This window comes from Phyllostomus discolor, chromosome 8 (assembly GCF_004126475.2).
Source record: "Phyllostomus discolor isolate MPI-MPIP mPhyDis1 chromosome 8, mPhyDis1.pri.v3, whole genome shotgun sequence".
NCBI classification, from domain to species: Eukaryota; Metazoa; Chordata; class Mammalia; order Chiroptera; family Phyllostomidae; genus Phyllostomus; species Phyllostomus discolor.
This window is the reverse complement of record NC_040910.2, coordinates 90062446-90082850: the sequence shown is the minus strand read 5'-3', so window position 1 is coordinate 90082850 and position 20405 is coordinate 90062446. Positions and strand designations below refer to the sequence as shown.

Sequence of the window (20405 nt, the reverse complement as noted above, 5' to 3'; positions counted from 1 at the left end):
GGGTCAAGGCACAGAACTCCTCTTGAAGATAAAAAAAAGGAAACGAAATATTTTCCTCTTATAAAGGAAAACGTAGCCAACAGAAACAAAGGAAGAAAGCATTCAAGAAAACGACAACTATTAATATGGAAAGCTATTTCTCCAGCAACTTCAGACTGAGAGATCGTTTCCTTAGGAGCAGCTATAGAAAGTGTGAGACCTATGCAATTTTAAAATTAATTTCGACAAAAGATGTGAAAAAAAATTGGACAAGTGAACTCTAGAAACTCTAGGGCCCTGGCCTTTGGGATGTGAGCTGAGGCCAAACAGGCAGTACCTTCTGTTCTGCTCCACAGAACATCCAACACGCTCTAGGACAAAGTCAGGTATGTGTTTCCCCAAATAACTCAGTTGGCTCTGATTTTCTGTCCCATCCTCTGATCTGCAAAACTACTCTGAATCTGTGAACTGGTATTAGAGCACCGTCAGATGAGCGTGATTTCAGAAAAACATCGTAAATAAAGAAGGGAAGGGGGTGCAACTACCTGTACTGAAAATACGCTGACACAGGCCCTAAATCTAAGGAGTTCCCGGAGCAAGCCTCCATCAGCCAAGGAGAAACTCAGTCTGCAGCCAGTCGTCAGACCAGCGGTCTCTCCTTCTCCAACAGAAAGGAGCCTCGGGCAAATAGGACGCTAAGAGCCACGAGATGGCCACCCGTGGCAGGGCAGGTTGCCCCCATCTGGAACAGAACTGCCTGGGTTTGAATCCTGCTTCTGCCACTTACTAGTGCGTGTGACTGTAGGCAAGTTACTTACTTAGCCTCCCAAAAATAAATAAATGAAACACAAAGGACTCACTGGAGAAAGGGGGACTATAAATTGGGCTGAGCAGTATTACAAAATCCTTAGTACCAACGGCCCAAGATTCTTCATTGAGACCATGCACAACTTGTTGGCTCTGTCTACCTTCATTTCCTGCCAGTTACTTGCAGGAGACGTAGGTAAAGCACTTTGTAATTACTACTGGACCTGAGAGCCCACCCTCCAAATGTCACATTCACATCTTATCACCTGCAAGAATGTCACCATCTCGTTGGAACAGGCTTCTAGGTTAACCCTTCGGACCGTCACGTACTCTCCAGTTGGTTTGTACCTTGCTAGATTCACTGTCATCAGGTCCTCAAAGCCTTTGCCTACAAGAAAAGAGGAATGCCATCAATAAGGACAATACCAACAAAGGTCCTCTTTCTCCTTTAAGAGACTTGAATTTAAAAGAAACTTCAAGTTAAAACTTTTATTACTTTTACTTTCATGGCTGACAGTTCTTGGTTTTTCTCCTGTTAGTTCCTTCTCAACCAGCCACTCGGACTGACTATGGCCCAGGACACCACAAGTGTGCAGCCAAAGAGAAAAAACTGCAAGAGTTCCTTTCCTGGTAATATGACCTCTCTTCCCATACTTGGAAAAACAAAGCCAAAGAAGACCCGTAAAAGCCAGTTGTATCACCACGAATCCTGCAAGTAGCTGACAGCCTCTGGCACACGTTCCGGGAGATGCTGGGAAGCTGCAGCCGAACCCCGGAGCATGACAGTCGTGACAGCACCTGGACATTACCTATAATGGTGAGGAGCTCGTAACACCCTCCTTCCGGCAGAAAGCTACTCATGATCTCCTGCTTGGGGAAGGATGCTATCGACTCTGAGCTCGCCTCATTGGTCTAAAGAAAAAGAAAAAGAAGTTAATAAGATAAAATTGGGGGTGGGACGGAAGTGGGCAGGTGGTAATTCAGACCCACAAGGAGACTGGCATCTAGACAAACAGAAATTCTGACTCTGGGGCAGAGAGCTGGTACCAGCACTCTCTGAGGAGGAATGTAGAGGAAAGCATTAGGGGCTGGACGTAGCCCGGGGACCGCAGCCAGTGTCGGCGCTATCCACAGATGGGGGGGGAGGCAAGGCCGGTTCCAGTCGGCTGTTGGTTTGCTTGTCCTTCCAACTGCCTCATTTGCCAAGAACTATGACTTCTTTTAAAATTAAAAAATCATACTTTTTCAACTTTAACAGACATTTAGTATTGTATTATTTTCAGGTATACAGCATAGTAAAAACTGAAATTCTCACCTGGGGAAAGAAAGGCACATTAACAAAACAGAAGGGAGATGGGAAGGTGGGAGAGTCTCTTGCATTTCCTGTTGCATTAGGGTCCTATTTTTAAGGTCCTGACTATAAGATCCCAAAGATCACACACTCAACCTTGCTATAGAAGGTCTCCCTTGCTTTTGCTCTTTAGCAAAGCAAGACCCCAGACCAGTCATTCCCTGACATTTCCAAGAGAAGCAAGAACACAGCCAACAGACATACTGGGCTGCGGGAGAGAAACAGATCTGTCAGGTCTCGGCCATCATCCCAGGCAGCAAAGGCAACCTGCTCCTTGCACCTGCCCACTCGTGCTGCAAATGAAGCTGGAGCCCGGCTGTTTAGGATGCGGGCGTCACACCACCACTGGCCTTCTGGGTCCCGAAGGGAAGCGCCCAGCAAAATACAGGGTGGACCAACAGCTCTTCCTTCAGCTTAACAGGCCCAGACCTAAATGTACTTGTAAGACTTAGGGGCTGTGTATTTTTCTTTCTTTTGGATCCTCTTTCTTTGGATGTGCACCTACCTAAAATGGAGAACCTTAGGCTACTTCATATTTCATATGCTGCGTCCATAAACCTGATCTCTACTCAGAAAGAGGTCTTTGTGAATGCACAAAAGGTTCTTGCCTCAGCACAAACCAGAACCATGTGAATTGAGAATGTTCTGACATGGTGGCACCACCTCATTTAATCAATGTTGTAATTCTAATATTCATTTATATTGTTGTATTTAGCCAGATTGCACACCCATGCTATATAATATTCACCTTGGGGACATATCTCAGTTTATCCATCCCAACATTGGTAGGCTTCTGGGTTATTTTTCAGTTCTGCTACTCTGAACCGTGCTACTAGAAACACCTTTGAATGTGTCTCCTGACACATATATGCAAGAGTTCCTCTAAAGCTGATACCTAGGAATGGGAATGCTAGGTCACAGAGTATATGAACAGCCAACTTCACAAGATAATGCCAAATTGCTTTGCAAAGTCATTATACCAAGACACTCTCCCACCAGCAATGTGTATGTGTGTTCTTGTTGGCCCATCTTTTCCCCAACACTTGCTGCACTCGGACTTAATTTCTGTCAGTCTCATAGTCTCCTTGTGGGTCTGATTTACATTTTCCTGATTGCTAATGAAGTTGAGCATCCCTTCACATATTTATTGGCCATCTGGGTTTCTCCAAAGTGGAAATCCTTCTTTCTGTCTCTTGTCCCTTTTTCTACTGAGTTGGTTTAATGCAGGATTTCCCCAAAGTAGGCCCCACAGGACGTTGATTCTGGCATTTAGGCATGAAAAAAGTCTATACATCCAATTAAGTTAGAAAATGCAGCACACTCTCTTTCATGGAGAAATCACAAGGTGTATCTGCACCTTAAAGGCTTTGGAAAGTTCCATAGTAAGGAAACGTGTTCAACTTTCTTTAACCTAGCATTTCCCAAAGGTACTTGTCCAGAGAACCCTTTCGCGCCTAACATCTGTTAAATTTTGGAAAGCATAATTTGGGAAAGGCTACTTTAAGTAAAACATGTAGTATAATGCAAAGACCATAGGCTTAGAGAAGCCAGCCAGTGGCAGACTTGAACTCGGGTCTCTCATATGTTCTGTGACCCTGGGCAAGTCACTCTCATCTCAAGGGATCTCCACTATCTCATCAGTGGAATAATTCCCACTTCATAGTGTTGTCGTGATAATTAAATGAGGTATAATGTGTAAAGAGTCTAGCACCGCCTGGTTTTCAGTAAATGCAAATTCTAGTCTCCTCCCTCTGCTGCTGACTACTTTTTGGTCACTCTCCTGCTCAACATAAAAGATGGACAAGAGAAAACAGAGAAGCCTATGTAGAGCTTGACTGACAGTTAAGGCTGGTTTGATCTAGGTTTTCAAATGTTCTGAAAACAAATTCTAGGCTCATTTAATGGCCACTGTAGCTTCTTGAAATAATCTGACCTTCAGAATCATCCGAAGACACTGGTTACTAACACACCAGGTGCCTCACGCAGGTAAGAGAGACACACGGCCAACACACAAAAACGGAGTAGCAATTTGAGCAAAAAGTTTAAACCAAAAGCTCTGAAATGGCGACTCCTCATTTGTTTAGAATTTACAAGCTGCATGCTAAGTTAATCCTGAAGGGTCCCATCTTCTTACCCTTATATCTCTAACCCGCTCCACATACCCTTGCTCTGCAGATCCTGTGTTCTCAAGTATCAGTCTACTCCTCGATAAAATCCAGGTGACCAGTTAACACAAGCCCAGGGGATTGCTTTCAGACCCAGCTGCCTCCTCTGGCCTGTGAGCATCCCCTTGCTTGGCCCCTGCCTGCTTCCAGGACTTCACCCTACACCACCTTCCCTTGACTCCTTAGTGGAGCTTGTTGCTCCAGCCTGGGGAAACTTGCACTAGCTGTCTTTGTTGGGAATATTGCTGCCCTACTCCTTGCCTGCTCCTGCCATTTTCTCACGGTTGCTTCCTCCTTATTAAGGAGGTCTGAAAACATCGTTTATTCATTGAAGACTGTCCAGTCAAAGTATATAGTAGGCTCTCAGCTTCTTTGTTATCTTGCTTTACTTTCTTCACAGTAGGTATCATTGCAGTCTTCTTATCTGTCACCTGTGTCCTCTAGTAGGATGCAGGCTCCACGAGGCCACAGACCACAGGCCAAGTCGTCTTGCGCACTGAGGCCTTGATCCCCAATGCCTACAACGATGTGGGCACGTACTTAAAAATCATTTAAGTAATCACTTGCTCAGGAACTGAGCAAGTTTCCTGCCCATGACCTCGTCATACCCACAGGCTGAAAAGGAGAGTAGGGTACCAGCCAGTTCCTTTGGAGACAGGGTTCAATACAAGGACCTATACTGGAAATGCCAGTCCTCATATAACACATTCTCTTGGGGGCACGGTATAGATCAGAATCTGTACCTGCATGTGAGAAAGTACAGCAGGCCCTCAAATAACGTCATTTCATTCAATGTCATTTCATTGTAACATGGATGAGATGCTGTAAGGACTTAACTCTTGTTTATATTAATTAGTCGATGGTTATGCATTATTTCTCTTAAAGTTGTAGAACCTATCAACAATGTTAAGTGAGGGCTTACTATACTGCATTTTTAAAAAAAGATTTTATTTATTTGTTTTAGAGAGAGGGGAAGGGAAGGAGAAAGACAGAGAAAAACATCGACATAAGAAAAACACTGATCAGTTGCCTCTGGCATGCGCCCCAGCCGGGGACCAGGCTTGTAACCCAGGCATGTGCCCTGACAGGGAATCAAACTGGCGACTCTTTTGCTCTGTGGGATGATGCCCAACCCACTGAGTCACTCCAGTCAGGGCTGTACTGCATATTTTTAGGGTTTTTTTTTTTGTCCCAGTGAGAACAAATCTAGCACTACTCTGAAGGTCTTCTTTCCTCTAATCTCCAGGCAAACTCCTAGAGGACAGCTGGAGTCCTAAGACTAAAATATTTATTACAGACATCTTAAATAACTCCCTTTGGGAAAATAGATACTTTTATTTACCTATGTCCCTCTTCCTTGCTAGGACTGCATATAAAATATACTGTCTGCTAGTCCACACTCCAAAGATACATGCTTGTTGAATCTGGGTAAGGAATGATTCATTAAACTACTGATATGATTAGTTAATAAATCTATAGATATTCCTACTATCTTTGTTGACAACAGAAAAGTACTCAAAAGCATTGGTTTTAGAAAATAAAATTCTTTGGGTAATTGGGAATATGAGTTCTTGGTCAATCTGCAATTGCATGAAGGGAACTCACCTAGTGGTTACTGTGGCTCCACTACCATTCTGCCCTCAACCCACTGGAAATGACCCTAAATCGGAGGCTTTACTTTTTGTGGAGGTCCTATAGGTCTGAACTCAGAGAAAAAGCAAACTTTACTAAGGAAACAAAGGTGATGTTTTGAAAGGAAGAGGTCTGTTCTGACATTGCCACAAGAAAGGAAGGTTAGTTCATTGTGTTGTTTCAAATTTAAAAAAGGTCAAAATTCAGATGAAAAGGATAAAATATTCAGTCCATTCTCTTTAAACACAGCATAACTGCCCTGGTTGGTGTTGCTCAGTGGGTTGGGCATAGTCATGCAGAGCAAAACAGTCGCCAGTTCGATTCCCAGTCAGGGCACATGCCTAGGGGACCTGGTCAGGTCCCCAGCCAGGGGCATGTGAGAGGCAAGAGATCTGTGTTTCTCTCCCTCTTTTTCCTTCCCTTCCCCTCTACTCTCTCTAATAAATAAAATCTTTTAAAAATAAAATAAACGCAGCATGGCATAGGTTTAATGTGATGCAAAATTTCACATTGCCTGAAGAAACTAACTCTGTCAAAGACTTTCCTTAGTTTCCCCCACCATAAAAAGCAATATTTTTCATTTTGAAACATTTGAAAAATACATAAGCTACTGATATCCAGAAATGACCATAACATGACAACTTTTTAAAGCGTTCAAAACAAAAAACAACAAAGCGCACAAAACAATATTGGTGAAAGGTTACCAAATAAACACATTTAACCTCCCCCAGGTTTCACACAGGAGAGCTTTTTGGTGTAAAATCGGCAACTGTGAAAATATAAAAATTATATATACTTGGCATTGTATTCTGAAGATACCTAACTGATCTTACAGAAAATATTTTTGGGCCCTGGCTAGTGTAGCTAAGTGGATTGTGTGTGGGCTGCAAACCAAAGGGTCGCTGGCTCGAGTCCCAGCCAGGGCACATGCCTGGGTTGCAGGCCAGGTCCCCAGTAGGGGGCCTATGAGAGGCAACCACACATTGATGTTTCTCTCCCTCTCTTTCTCCCTCCCTTCCCTTCTCTCTAAAAATAAATAAATTAAACCTTTAAAAGAGAGAGAGAAAAAAAACATTTTTGGTCTCCTGACTGGAAAATATTTGGATCTGAGAGAGAGGTTCTTGCTCCTGACTAGCAGACTATGTCAGAACAGCCAAAGCTTTGCTCAAAGAGAAATTCCTAGTCAACAGCCTCATCCTTTACTCAACCATGCGGCTGTTGCAAAGGTGCAAATGTCTGTCATCTGGAAAGTGTAGGAAGTGTCTTTAGAAAAGGCTTCTTACCCTCTCTGTTTATAAGACACTGATTCATACTTATCAAAAATAGCTTGGTACACTGTGCACATGTGGTGTTATTTTCTCCAGTAAAATAGCATTGAAGAGTAGGAAGCTGGGCAAGTCTTTTTACAGCTTTTGCCAATAAAAAAATGCATTTTCTGTTTTGTACTTTTTAATTTTGGGCTTTTTATTTTTTAATATATTTTATTGATTATGCTACTACAGTTGTCCCATTTTCCCCCTTCACTCCCCTCTACTCTGCACCCCCCCCCACATTCCCCCCTTTAGTTCATGTCCATGGGTCATACATAAAAGTTCTTTGGCTTCTACGTTTCCCATACTATCCTTACTCTCCCCCTGTCTATTTTCTACCTACCATCTATGCTACTTATTCTCGGCACCTTTTCCCCCTCTCTCCTCCTTCCCTGCTGATAACCCTCCATGTGATTCCATTTCTGTGGTTCTGTTCCTGTTCCAGTTGTTTGCTTAGTTTGCTTTTGTTTTTGTTTTAGGTGTGATTGTTAACAATTGTGAGTTTGCTGTCATTTTACTATACATGTTTTTTATCTTCTTTTTCTTAGATTAAGTCCCTTTAACATTTCATATAATAAGGGCTTGGTGATGATGAACTCCTTTAACTTGACCTTATCTGAGAAGCACTTTATCTGCCCTTCCATTCTAAATGAAAGCTTTACTGGATAGAGCAATCTGGGATGTAGGTCCTTGCCTTTCATGACTTGGAATACTTCTTTCCAGCCCCTTCTTGCCTGCAAGGTCTCTTTGGAGAAATCAGCTGTTATTTCATGGACACCCCTTTGTAGGTAACTGTCTCCTTTTCTCTTGATGCTTTTAAGATTCTCTTCTTATCTTTAATCTTGGCTAATGTAATTATGATGTGCCTTGGTGTGTTCCTCTTGGGTCCAACTTCTTTGGGACTCTCTGAGCTTCCTGGACTTCCTGGAAGTCTATTTCCTTTGCCAGCATGGGGAAGTTGTCCTTTATTATTTGTTCAAAATAACTTTTCCACTTGTTGCTCTTCCACTTCTCCTTCTGGTACCCCTATAATTTGGATGTTGGAATGTTTAAAGATGACCTGGAGGTTCCTAAGCCTCTCCTCATTTTTTTGAATTCTTGTTTCTTCATTCTTTTCTGATTGGATGTCTCTTTTTTCCTTCTGGTCTATACCATTGATTTGAGTCCCAGTTTCCTTCCCATCACTATTGGTTCCCTGTGCATTTTCCTTTATTTCACTTAGTGTGACCTTCATTTTTTCATCTAATTTGTAACCAAATTCAACCAATTCTGTAAGCATCCTGATTATCAGGATGTGTTTTGAACTGTGCACCTGATGAGTTGGCTACCTCTTCGTCGCTTCATTGTATTTTTTCTGGAGCTTTGACCTATTCTTTTGTTTGGGCCATTTTTTCTGTCTTGACACGCCTGTTACATAGGGAGGGGCAGAGCCTCAGGTGTTCACCAGGGCAGGGCAACCTATGTTGCTGGGTTGTCATGCGGTATGTAGGGCAGGGTTCCGAGAGGGAACAATGGCGCTTGCTCTGCTCTCTGCTGGATTTCAGTCACTCCCCAACTTCCCCCAAGCAAATTGGGCTCTTCTGGTGTTAATTCCCAGGAGGGTGGTGTGTGTATATTCCAGGACCCTGTGGGTCTCTCCAATGAGCTCTCCTGTGAGGCTGGGAGTTCCTCCCGGTACCTCAACCCCCACAGGTGTTTTCAATCAGTGTTTTGAGGCTTTATTTTCCTGTGCTGGGCCCTGGGTTGCGTGGTCTGTCTTGATCCCCAGTTTCACCTGGTGTATCTGTGTGCGAATGTGGGACTGCCCAGTCTGCCAGCTGCTTTGTGCACCCTGCCCCTCCACAATCCGCAGCCTTGCTGGGTCCACCAGCTGCTGCCTTGCACAACCAGGGCCCACCAGCCACTGCTTTGCCGGGAACCCCCAACCCCCCGCTATCTGACTCCGCCCCTCCTACAGGTCTGGATGAATGTGTCTACTTTAACTCCTTGGTTGTCGGACTTCCATACAGTTTGATTTTCTGTAAGTTCTGGTTGTTTTTTGTTTTTAAATTTGTTGTCCTTATTTCGGTTGTGTGAGGAGGCACAGTGTGTCTACCTACGTCTCCATTGTGGCCAGAAGTCCTAATTTTGAGATTTTTTAAAAAGATGTTATTTATTTATTTTTTAGAGAGGGGGAAGGGAGGGAGAAAGAGAGGGAGAGAAATATCAATGTGAGAGAGTAACATCAATGGGTTGCCTCTCTCACACCCCTGACCAGGCACCTGGCCTGCAATCCAGGCATGTGCCCTGAACAAGAATCAAACCTGAGACCTTTCAGTTTGCAGGACAATGCCCACCCTACTAAACCACACCAGTCAGGGCTTGGGTTTTGTTTTTAAGGTAGAAGATTAGACATCTTACCTTATAATCTAGACAGAGGTTATCCTTTGTCAATACCATCTCTGTAGACTAAAATCTATTAATAGACTAAGGATGAAAAATTTAGTACCACTAGCCACTAAAAGGTAACCACATTTTAGATTGTTGGACTTCCTCCTTTTTGGGAGGGGGTGGCAGGTAACTGGGAAGGTTGGGAAGAGGAGGAAACCTTAACTGCCAGGAGAGAGACAAAAAGTGACCAAGATTTTTTTAGTTTTCAAAGTATGCATCAAAATCTTTCCAGGGTGAAACCTGAATCTCCACAAGTAAAAGAATTATACTTCAAATAAAGCTCAATGACAGATAAGCAGAAACAAAATGATAAGCCAACAAAACACAGGAATTTCCACAAGAAGTCATGTCCATGCAACAGCCATAGTGCTAGAGCCTAGAAAGTCACTTACTTTTCTCCGAGTGTCACCCGGAGGCTGCTCTGGAGTAGAGAAACGGGTTGTTGGCATTTTGTTTTTTAGTAGAAGACATACACACATTCAGAACAGCAATTACTGCACTTAGGACTACATTTATTAATAGACACCATTTAAGAGTCGTTACAGTGGAGAAAGTGTCTGCAGTGCCACATATAAACACAGACACACACACACACACAACTGCACAGTAAAAATGCTGCAGACAAGATGGGGTTTTTAACATGAATCTATGACTCTTCAAAACTTGGCCAGGCTCCTATCCCATGGGCATTCTTGACTGAGTATAACTCAACTGCTATAACCCTGGTCATACGCTGACTTTTCATTGGCATGCAATGGTACTTCTATTAATCTGGTTTCAGAGTCTTGTACTGTGAACAAACAACTCATTATAAAGTTACAGTGATGGCTGGCTATTTCTCAGGGAATGCAGGGACTAGAAAACAGGTTTAAAAAAGAAGGCAAACAATGTTTTCATACAGTGGCATGTGTACCTGGGACCATTACCCAATTTGATTCTCTAGTCAGACATTCTATTCCAAATGCAAATAAAGCAAAGGCTTTGAGACCCTCTGCTCCCTTAGCAAAAATGAATGGAGCAGAGGAAAACTGAAACAACTTTCTGCTTTTAAATTGGACAAATTCTGTATCTGTGTTTTTTATTTTCTCCACTCTGTAAATAAAAATCATCAAAGCCAGATTTTTACTGTATTGGAAACATTTCCAAATACCTTAAAGTATAAATTATAGCATCTAAATGTGTTGCTAGAGGAGACTGGCTACAGAGTCAAGTAGCCTTGATTTATCAAAACAAGATTTTTTGGGGGGGGCATTGAACATCAGTTTTCTGGTACACAAATGGCAGGAACAGTTGCTTAAGACAATCTGCCAAAGGTAAGAGCCAGATGAATAGATTAAAGAAAATCAAACCAAATCTTCCAGAGTAGAGGGCAAATTTCAAGTTGTATAATACTTGGTAACACGTGCTTCATCAAGCTGTAAACAATATACAGAACAATCTCTTCATCTTCCCCAGGTCAGAGACTAGTGAATTGTCAAAACACAGCCAGAGATCCTACACTCAAGATACTGAAACCAAAATCCATTCATTCAATTCACATATACTAGAAAAATTTTAACTAATAGATTATAAACTGGATTCCAGCTCAATTTCCATCAATGCCGATGTTTATTTTTAAACCACTGTATTCCCATTAATGATGGGATGAAACTGAAAACAACCAGAATATAGTATTTTTGTACCATTAGCCTTTCCTTTACTGTATGGCTAATTTTTAGTCTTTATAACAAAAACAAAAATAATTCATCATTTTTCTAAACTCTCACTTGTCTAAAACACACTTTGACAAGCTTCACAAATAATTCTACTCCAGAAGTTTGTTGAGTGGCACTAGGAAAAATAAATCCATAGATATCACCTAGTAACTAACAAGTTTGAGTTTTCAATTACTTAAGCCACTCGAGGGGTATTCTGCATCAGCCACCCAATGCATTCAATCTGATGACCTGTTTCTTTAGCTACAGGTGCCAAAGAGAGTATCTTGGTGTTCAGACACAAAGTTTAGGGCTCTACTACTATTATTTTTCTAGAAAAGAATTTTACTTAGCATATTAAGATCACAGTTCCCAAAAAGGCTAAATTGGAAAATAGCCAAAGGAAGATGCCTGGGCCTGTTAAATCTCTAGGATGGAAACCTAAATTACTTCTGAAATCAACATTTAGATTTTCCAGTAGGAAGTTAATATTTTGGTCCCAACAGATTTTTTTTTCCTTAGTTCTCTTAAGTCTCATAACTTCTACCATGAAAAGATGAGTCAACTAAACTGATCAGTAAAACCAGAACTTTTACATCATTGCTACCTTCATCCTGACTATAATTTTATTTTTAAAATCTTCAAGGCTAGTGGCTTTTAAATGGTTACTTTTTTTCCCTATAAGAATACGTATTTCAACTGGACAAATACTTAGAAGAAGAAAGACATGTGCCTTTAAGTGAATGCTGGCTTTCTAACACTCAAGACAGGCTAACGACAACAGCCAGATTAGTCCTCAAGTCTCTGTGAAACTTGAATGGATTCAAAAGGAGCCAAATTAGTATAACAATTATAGTTTACACTTCCTCTTAGAATTGTTAATTTCTATAAATTGATTCAGTCAACAAGAGTAGTGAGATTTATCCTGAAGTAATGGCTAAATGCCATACTGTACTTACCTCCAAATAGTTCCAAATCTCTTAAGCCCTCAACAATGAACTTTTCCGAGACCCACCGCTAAAGAGGAAAACCCCAAAGAGAATTAGTATTTCTTCCAAGCCACAAAAAATTAGCTATCAGCCATTAGACAGACAATAAAACACAACTACAAAAACAGAACCATGCAGTAGAGTTAAGATACACTTTTATTGAAAAGTTTTGAAAAGATTCTTGGATTTAAACCAACCCAGAACAATAGATTAATTCCTTTCTCTATTCCTCTTTGCCTAATGTGAGAATAATTCTTAAATTGGAAAGATGAGAAACACGTAGTACTGGCCCTGATATGAAGAATGTTTTTCTCCTTCCTATATATAAAACAACCTTTTGGATCCATCTTACTTATTCCATAGCTGCCTATTATAGATGATTAGGACCATGAATGCCAATGTGAAAAATACTACTGAAATTCACAATACAGAAAATAGGAATGGAACTGTAGTTTTTCACAAGCCTCTATTAGTTTGTAAAAGGAAATTGCAAGCTGCATATTCTTTCATCTACTAGGATGTGTAAAGACATTACTGCTTACATTTGCTACCAAATGCTATCCTTACAAGGACGAAAACTAGCACGACCAACCTATGGTTCACTTTACTGGCCTATTTCAAACGAGTATTGGATTTCCACCATAGTGATCAGTGGTTTGGTTTCACCTGAATCAGACTAGGTTGAAATAGAAAAGAAGCTCATATTTAAAAGCAATGGAATCAAGATTGTATTTCACTTAAGGACTGGTGTTAAAGTTTGGCTTGGGGACATTCTTTCCACTGCGCAGAGTTCAGGCTAAGGAAAGAATCTGTTTTTCCTCTTAATTGAGAGTGAACTTTACTCTTTACAGTATAAATTATTTACACATATACACACGCACATATATACATACATAAAAAAGATTAAGTACCATTCAGAAATAAGTTGCATAATACAAATTACAAATTGGAGCTATAATGTTATTCTTTCTCTGTATCATTTTTTTCCAAATTAAAAATGAACTGTTAATTTTTTTAAATGATATATAAAAAAATCACATGCACTGTGTCACAAGATATTTGATAAAAATAAACTGTTTCACTTTAATATGTTAAGAAGGTGTCATATTGATAATGTCTCATAGCATTTATGCATTGGTACAAGATTTAAAAATAATTACTACTGCATTTAGAAAGTAACTACTTCATAATAAAATAAAGGATACAGAAATAGACCCATGCATACATATATGGTCAATTAATTTATGTTCAAAATATGATACTCTTTTATGAAATCATGGAAGCTTGTAAAGAAGCTAAGCCCAGTATTTGTTCTTGAGGTAATTTTAGCTGATGAAGTTCAGGTATAATGAAATTTTTCATGTTAAGAAAGTTCTCAATTAAAACCTATGATTATACTTAGAAAAAAGCAGTGTTCTAATGATTACAATTTGATAAACTGATTTATTTTTATTGTATTTTTTCCATTACCACTTGTCCTCCTTACACCACCCACCCCTGCAATCACCACACTGTTGCCTGTGTCCATGAGTCCTTTTTCCCCCTTTGCTCAATCCCTCCGCCCCCTAACCCTGCCCCAGCCGTCAGCCTGCTCTCTACCTTTGAGTCTGTCTCTGTTTTCCTGGTTAGTTCAGTTTGTTCATTAGATTTTTAAAACACATAATTGCTGAAAATACATACAAAATGGGGAGGTGGCCAGCGGTTACATATCTACACATTCAACTGATTTAATGTCGAATGACTGATATTCAAAAAATACATCACTTATTTCTCCTCTATCAGACAAGCTGGTGGGTGTATTCTGTGTCTCTGGTCGGCCTCTGCCGGCAAGCCCTTTTCTCAGGAGCAGAGGCGGAGATACTGGCTTAACTTCCCACGTCCCTCACTTCCGCATGATTCTGAGCATCACATAACAAACCACCTACAATACTACCAAAACACTTTGCTTTGCAGAAAATAAAAATAGTAAAGCCAGAAGAATAGAAACACTCACCCTAATTCGCTCTGGTTTACTTACAAGAAAAGACATGAGTTCCTAATGTGTAGACCTATTTCAATTTCGAAAATTTAAACCTAAAAGGAAAACAGAAACAGGTTGAGTTAGTCAAATCTCCTTTTATAGAAATACCTTTTGACTAACAAGAAACTTACTACAAATCTACCATTCAAAGCACTGTATTAAACCTATAAATTACTAGAGTCCAGTGATTTAGTTTCTCTAAACAATCAACTTGAATGTACTTTGGCCAAGTACATCCTGAAACAACACAATCTCTATAAGAGAGAAGTTTATTACATGATTTTCTTCCTTAATGTTTAAATTTCTCTCGACTCTGTTCTCACTGATCCTTTCCCAGAAATAGTTACCTTGCATTCTTTTGGCCTTTTAACCTGTTTTTCATCATCATCATCTTTTTTTTTATGATTCTGTTTGTTTATTTTTAGAGAGGAGAAGGGAAGGAGAAAGAGAGGGAGAGAAACATCAATGTGCGGTTGGCTCTTGTACACCCCTCACTGGGGACCTGGCCCGCAACCAAGGCATGTGCCCTAGACCGGGAATCAAACTGGTGACCCTCTGGTTCACAGGCCAGCATTCAATCCACTGAGCCACATCAGCCAGGGCCATCATCATCATGTTTGTAGATTGATTTTAGGTAGAGAGGAAAGGAGAGGGAGAGGGAGAGAAAGTGAGAAACATTTATCAGTTGCCTCCGTATACACCCTGAGTGGAGATCAAACCTGCAACCTTTTGGTGTATGGGAAGACATTCCAACCGAGCCACGCGACCAGGGCATTGTCATTCTTAAATAGTGTTTATATGGCCATGATTTACCCACTTTAGACATTTATGTACTAACTTCCAGCCACGGTAGATGAAGACTAAGCTCTGCTGTGTCACCTTCCTGCACATACTTTCCTGCCTTCATTCTTCCAGTGCAGTTCTGGCATAACTGTTGACTACATCAGTAGTACACATTTATATTACTTTGACAAACATGGTTCACAGCTGAGGCAAACAGGTAAAGATGACCATGTCTTCTTTCTTCACACCCATTTAATAATTGCCTCCCTTTTTTCATGCCCTTGGTTTTCCATATAGCTATTATTAACTTTCTCCAAATACTTTACATCTCTGCCATTTGTCTTACCAATATATTTTTCCATAAACTGAAATTCCCCTGGAGATTACCCTACCAGCACCCTCCATCCTCCTGCTGCAATTGGGACCAACTGCTTTCTCACTCATCTGCACTTTTCTATTCGAATCTCCCATTTCTGGGAAATGTTCTTGTATTATTTCTTTGATAATTTTGTCTCCTCTATTTTCTGTTCTCATGTTACAGAACTCCTAATAAAAATACATTTCTAGAGTTATCCCTTAATTTTATACTTGTTTCACTCCTATTCTATAACTCCATTTTCCAGGAGGTTTTTTCAACTTTACTTTCCAATCCTGCTATATTTTAACTTTTGGTTACACATTTTCCAGAGCTTTTGCCATTTCTTGAAGGTATCTTTTTTATCACATCATACTGATCTTGTTTTATGTTTGCTATTTACACTTAAAAAATTGTATCTAGAATGGCTAAAAGCCTAATACCGCACGATCAAGTGGGGTTTATCTCAGGATAGGTTGAAAATTTTAAAATGAATCACTGTATACAAAACTGTCTTTGTTGGAAGTTGTTTGCAAATAAATAACAACCAATTTTAACAAGCTTTTAAAATGGATCAGTCTAAATTTACTATATTAATGAGTAAATAAGAAAAAATATAATCATCTCAATCACCTAAATGGAGGAAAAGCATCTGACAAAAATTCAACATCAATTCATGATTTTAAAGAAACTCTAGTCAACTAGGAATAGTCAAATGGGAATAGAATGGAAATAGAATTTACCAAGTCAACTTGGTAAAAAACATGTATGAAAATTTTATAGCTGACATCATACCGAATGACAGAAAGAATGAATGAGTTTCCTCTAAGAACAGAAGCAAAGCAAGAATGCCTGCTCTCATCACTGTACTCATCATTGCACTAGTGGTCTTCCCTGATGCAAAAAGGCAAGAAGAACTCAAAGGCATACATGCTGAGGGCAGGGGCATATGAGGCGACTAAATGGCAATGGGGAAAAAATACAATAAAGATTAAATAAAAAATTTTAAAAAGGCATAAAGATTGGAAAGGAAGGTGTAAAAGACTATTCATAGACAACAAGACTGTGCACACAGAACAGGCTAAGTAGTCTACAAAAAATCATTAGACCTAAGAAAACAAATTTAGAAAGAAGGTCCATTATAAAACCCAACTTTATTTCTATATACTAGCAATGAACAATTAGAAGATGAAATTAAAAATATATATATATAAATAGTAAATATAAATAAAAACAACACAATGTATCAATAAAAATAAGTAGGAATGAGTTTAATAAATTATGGATAAGACCTGTGTATTTAAAATTCTACAACATTGTTAAGAGGGATTAAAGATGACCCAAATAATAGCTAAGCCATCTTCATAGATTGAAAGATTTAATATTGTTAAGACATCAATTCTCTCCAAATTGGTCTACAGATTGTGTATAACCCCAATCAAAATATTAGCAGAATTTTTAAGAGAAATTGATTAAACTGATTCTAAAACATACATGGAAATGTTCATAGAAATACAAGGGACCTAACATAACCAAAACAAATTTGAAAAAGAACAATGTTAGAAGATTTACATTACCTGATTTCTAGACTTACTTTAATGATACAATAATCAAGATAGTACACCTCAGTCTAAAGACCAACAAATGGATCAATGGAATGGAATAAAGGATCCAGACAAAGACCATGAATACATATATGGTCAACTAATTTTCAAGAGAGACCAAAGTAATCTCATGGGAAAAAAATAATCTTGATATATATTTAGAAAAAAAAAATAAACTTTGGTCCTTCCCCACACCATATACAAAAATTAACTTGAAATAAGAACCAAATGGGAGAATGAGCAAAAAAAGGTGAAGGGATTAAGATGTACAAATTGCCAGCTATAAAAACAGTCACAAGGATGTACACTACAGCACAGGGAATATAGTCAATACACTGTAATAACTATGTACAGTGTCAGGTGGGTACTAAGTTTACTGGGATGATCACTTCATTATATAAATGTCGAAACACTATGTTGTACACCTGAAACTAATACTATATGTTAACTGTAATTTAAAAATAAAAAATAATTTAAAACGGATCACAGAACTAAAGAAAAAGTTAAAGTTAAAACTACTAAAGAAAACACAGAAGAAAATCTTCAAGATCTTAGGATAAAGAGTCAAAAAAGAGCACAAAATATTAAAGAAAAATGATAAATTGAACTTTATTAAAATTAAAAACTCCTGCCTTTGAAAAGACACCACAAAGGACATGAGAAGGCTGGGAGAAAACAGTGTGTGCAGTGTCTACAAAGGACTTTATATAAAGACTACCTAACACAATGGAACACTACTCACCTGCAAAAAAAAGAAAATTTTACCCTTTGCAATAGCATGGATGGTCCTGGAGAATATTATGCTAAGTGAAATAAGCCAGTCAGAGAAAGACATAAGCCTGTCTCTATATGATTTCACTCATATGTGGAACCTAATGAACAAACTGAACTAACAAGCAAAATAGAGATAGACTCATAGACAGAAGGTAAGCTGACAGCTAGTGGGGAGGGGGAGATTAGGCAGTGGCGGGATTAGGCTAAAAGGAAAAAGGACTCATGGACATGGACAGCAGTGTGGTGATTGCAGGGGTGGGGTATTAAGGGGGATAAATGGTAATGGGTAAAAAAAAAAAAAAGACTGTCTAAAGAACTAGCCTTAGCAAGTAGCTCAGTCGGTTAGAGTGTTGTCCCAATAAGCTAAGGTTGTGGGCTCAATCCCCAGACAGGGCACATACAAAAATCAACCAATAAATGCATGAGTAAGTGGAACAACAAATCAATACTTCTCCCTTTCTCTCTCTTCCCCAAATCAATAAATAAAATTTGGGGGGCAGGGAAAGAACTTCTACAACTCAATAGCAAGACAACTCAATTTAAATAAAAGGCAACATATTGGAACACAAGGTATACGAATGGCCACATAAAATGATGATGTTCAATATCACTTGTCATCAGGGAAATGTACATGAAGCCATAATAAGATACTACTAACTACACTTCCACCAAAGTGGCTAAAAATACTGACAATACCAAGTGTTGACAAGAATATCAATCAACTGGAATTCTCATACATTGCTGGTATAAATGCAAACTAGAACAGTTACTTTGGAAAATAGTTTAACAGCATACTCAATGTTTGAATCCTCACCCAAGGACATGTCCATTGCTGGGGGATAGAGAGAGAGAGAGAGAGAGAGAACACAAGAATGTTGATCAGTTGCCTCCTGTAGGTGCCCTGACTAGGGATGAAACTTGAAACCTAGGCAGGTGCCTTGACAGAGAATAGAACCTATAACCCTTTGGTGCATGGGACAAGGCTCCAACCAAGCCACTTGGCAAGGACAGTTTAATATCTGCTTATGGCTTCTGCTCCTAAGTAATCTACTCAAAAGAAATGAAAACATACACTCACATAAACTTGTACAGGAATGTTCAGACACCATGAGTCATGATAGCCCCATATTGGAAACAATCCAAACATCCACCAATTGATAAGCATATAAACAAAAGGTGGTATATATACCAGTGGAATACTACTAAACAATAAAAGGGAACACCCATGGCTGGTGTGGCTCGGTGGATTCAGTGCTAGCCTGCAAAACAAGGGGTCATCAGTTCGATTCCCAGTCAGGGCACATGCCTGGGTTGTGGGCCAGGTCCCCAGCAGGGGGGTGCGTGAGAGGCAACCACACATTGATGTTTCTCTCCCTCAAAAAAAAAAAAAAAAGAGGAACAAACTACTGACACAGACAATGGTATCTTGTTAAGTGAAAGAAGTCAGACACAAATCTACAAATTATTTCCATTTACATGAAATACTAGAAAAAGTAAAAATACAAAAAGCTGATCATTGGTTGCCTAAGACCCAGGATGAGATGAGAGACCAACTTTAGACAGACAAGAACTTTTTGGGGTGATGGAAATGCTCTATATCTTATAGTAATTGCCTGGTGGATGCATGAGTATATCTGTCAAAAGTCAACAAACTGAACACTTAAAGTAGAAGTATTTTATTGTAGGTTAATTATATCTCAACAAAGTTGATCTAAAAGTAAAATGACTAATTATCAGAAATGCTTTTGAAAAACGTCCTACATTCCCTCTCCCTTTTTTTTAGGTGGGCTAGGGTTCTGGCAGTAATATAGCAGTGGGGGTGGGGCCTTAATCTGGTACCTGGAGTTCTAGGAATTCTCAAAACTGCTTCCAAAAAATCAAAGGAATATTTCTCAAACCATGGGAGGAGGCCTTTCAAAATTATCTACAGATTTTTATCAAATTGCATTTATTCTCACCTCTACTCTAATCTTATAAAAGCTACCCAACATGTAAAGAATCATTTATCCTGCTATGAAATAGAAAAACTGTAGATTGAATTTGAAAAAAAAATGCTAGAATGCATATTGTTTAATAACATTGAACACAAGGCAACATGCAAAAGAAATTTAAGAGGAAACAAGGTCCATACCCATGTGTAATCTACAGCAGAAAGGAATGTTAACATAAAGAGATGAGTTTTATCCACAGGAAAAAGACGTCTATGCTCTCAAAAAATATTGGAAATAAAAAGTCAATTCCAAAACACTGCTTAAACAAATAAAACTGCCCTTTTAAAGGGACCTGAGAACTTATTCTAAGTTGCCACATCAACAGCTTCACTAATGATCTGAACCCTCAGTTCCCAAACCAGGATGTTTCAAATTAATTGGTGTAGTTACAAAAGCCTATGGATGTCTAAATTCCCACCTTCGAAATTTTTAATTCAAGGAGGCCTGATGATGCACAAGTAGAAATGGGCAACCTCTTACTGAGCTCAGCAAAGGGAAAGATTACTGGAACAGGGCTGGAT

At 39.4% G+C, this 20405-nt stretch overlaps 1 protein-coding gene across 12 annotated transcripts in view; it reads right to left on the bottom strand.

Moving 5' to 3' along the window:
- Positions 1–20405, bottom strand: part of STRADA (STE20 related adaptor alpha) — a 30453-nt gene that overhangs the window by 7035 nt on the left and 3013 nt on the right. For 2 of the 12 annotated variants that reach the window (XM_036033515.1, XM_028519817.2), the window contains exons 2-6: positions 14351–14430; positions 12328–12385; positions 10067–10095; positions 1596–1698; positions 1053–1174 (exon numbers count right to left, since the gene is read on the bottom strand). In XM_036033515.1, coding sequence (XP_035889408.1) covers positions 1053–1174; positions 1596–1698; positions 10067–10095; positions 12328–12385; positions 14351–14386 — 348 coding nt within the window. In that variant the 5' untranslated portion in view covers positions 14387–14430. Of the gene's footprint in view, positions 1–1052; positions 1175–1595; positions 1699–2101; positions 2200–10066; positions 10096–12327; positions 12386–14350; positions 14433–20405 lie in introns of those variants that run through there. The other 10 variants (XM_036033516.1, XM_036033517.1, XM_028519818.2 and 7 more) reach the window with 7 other exon arrangements.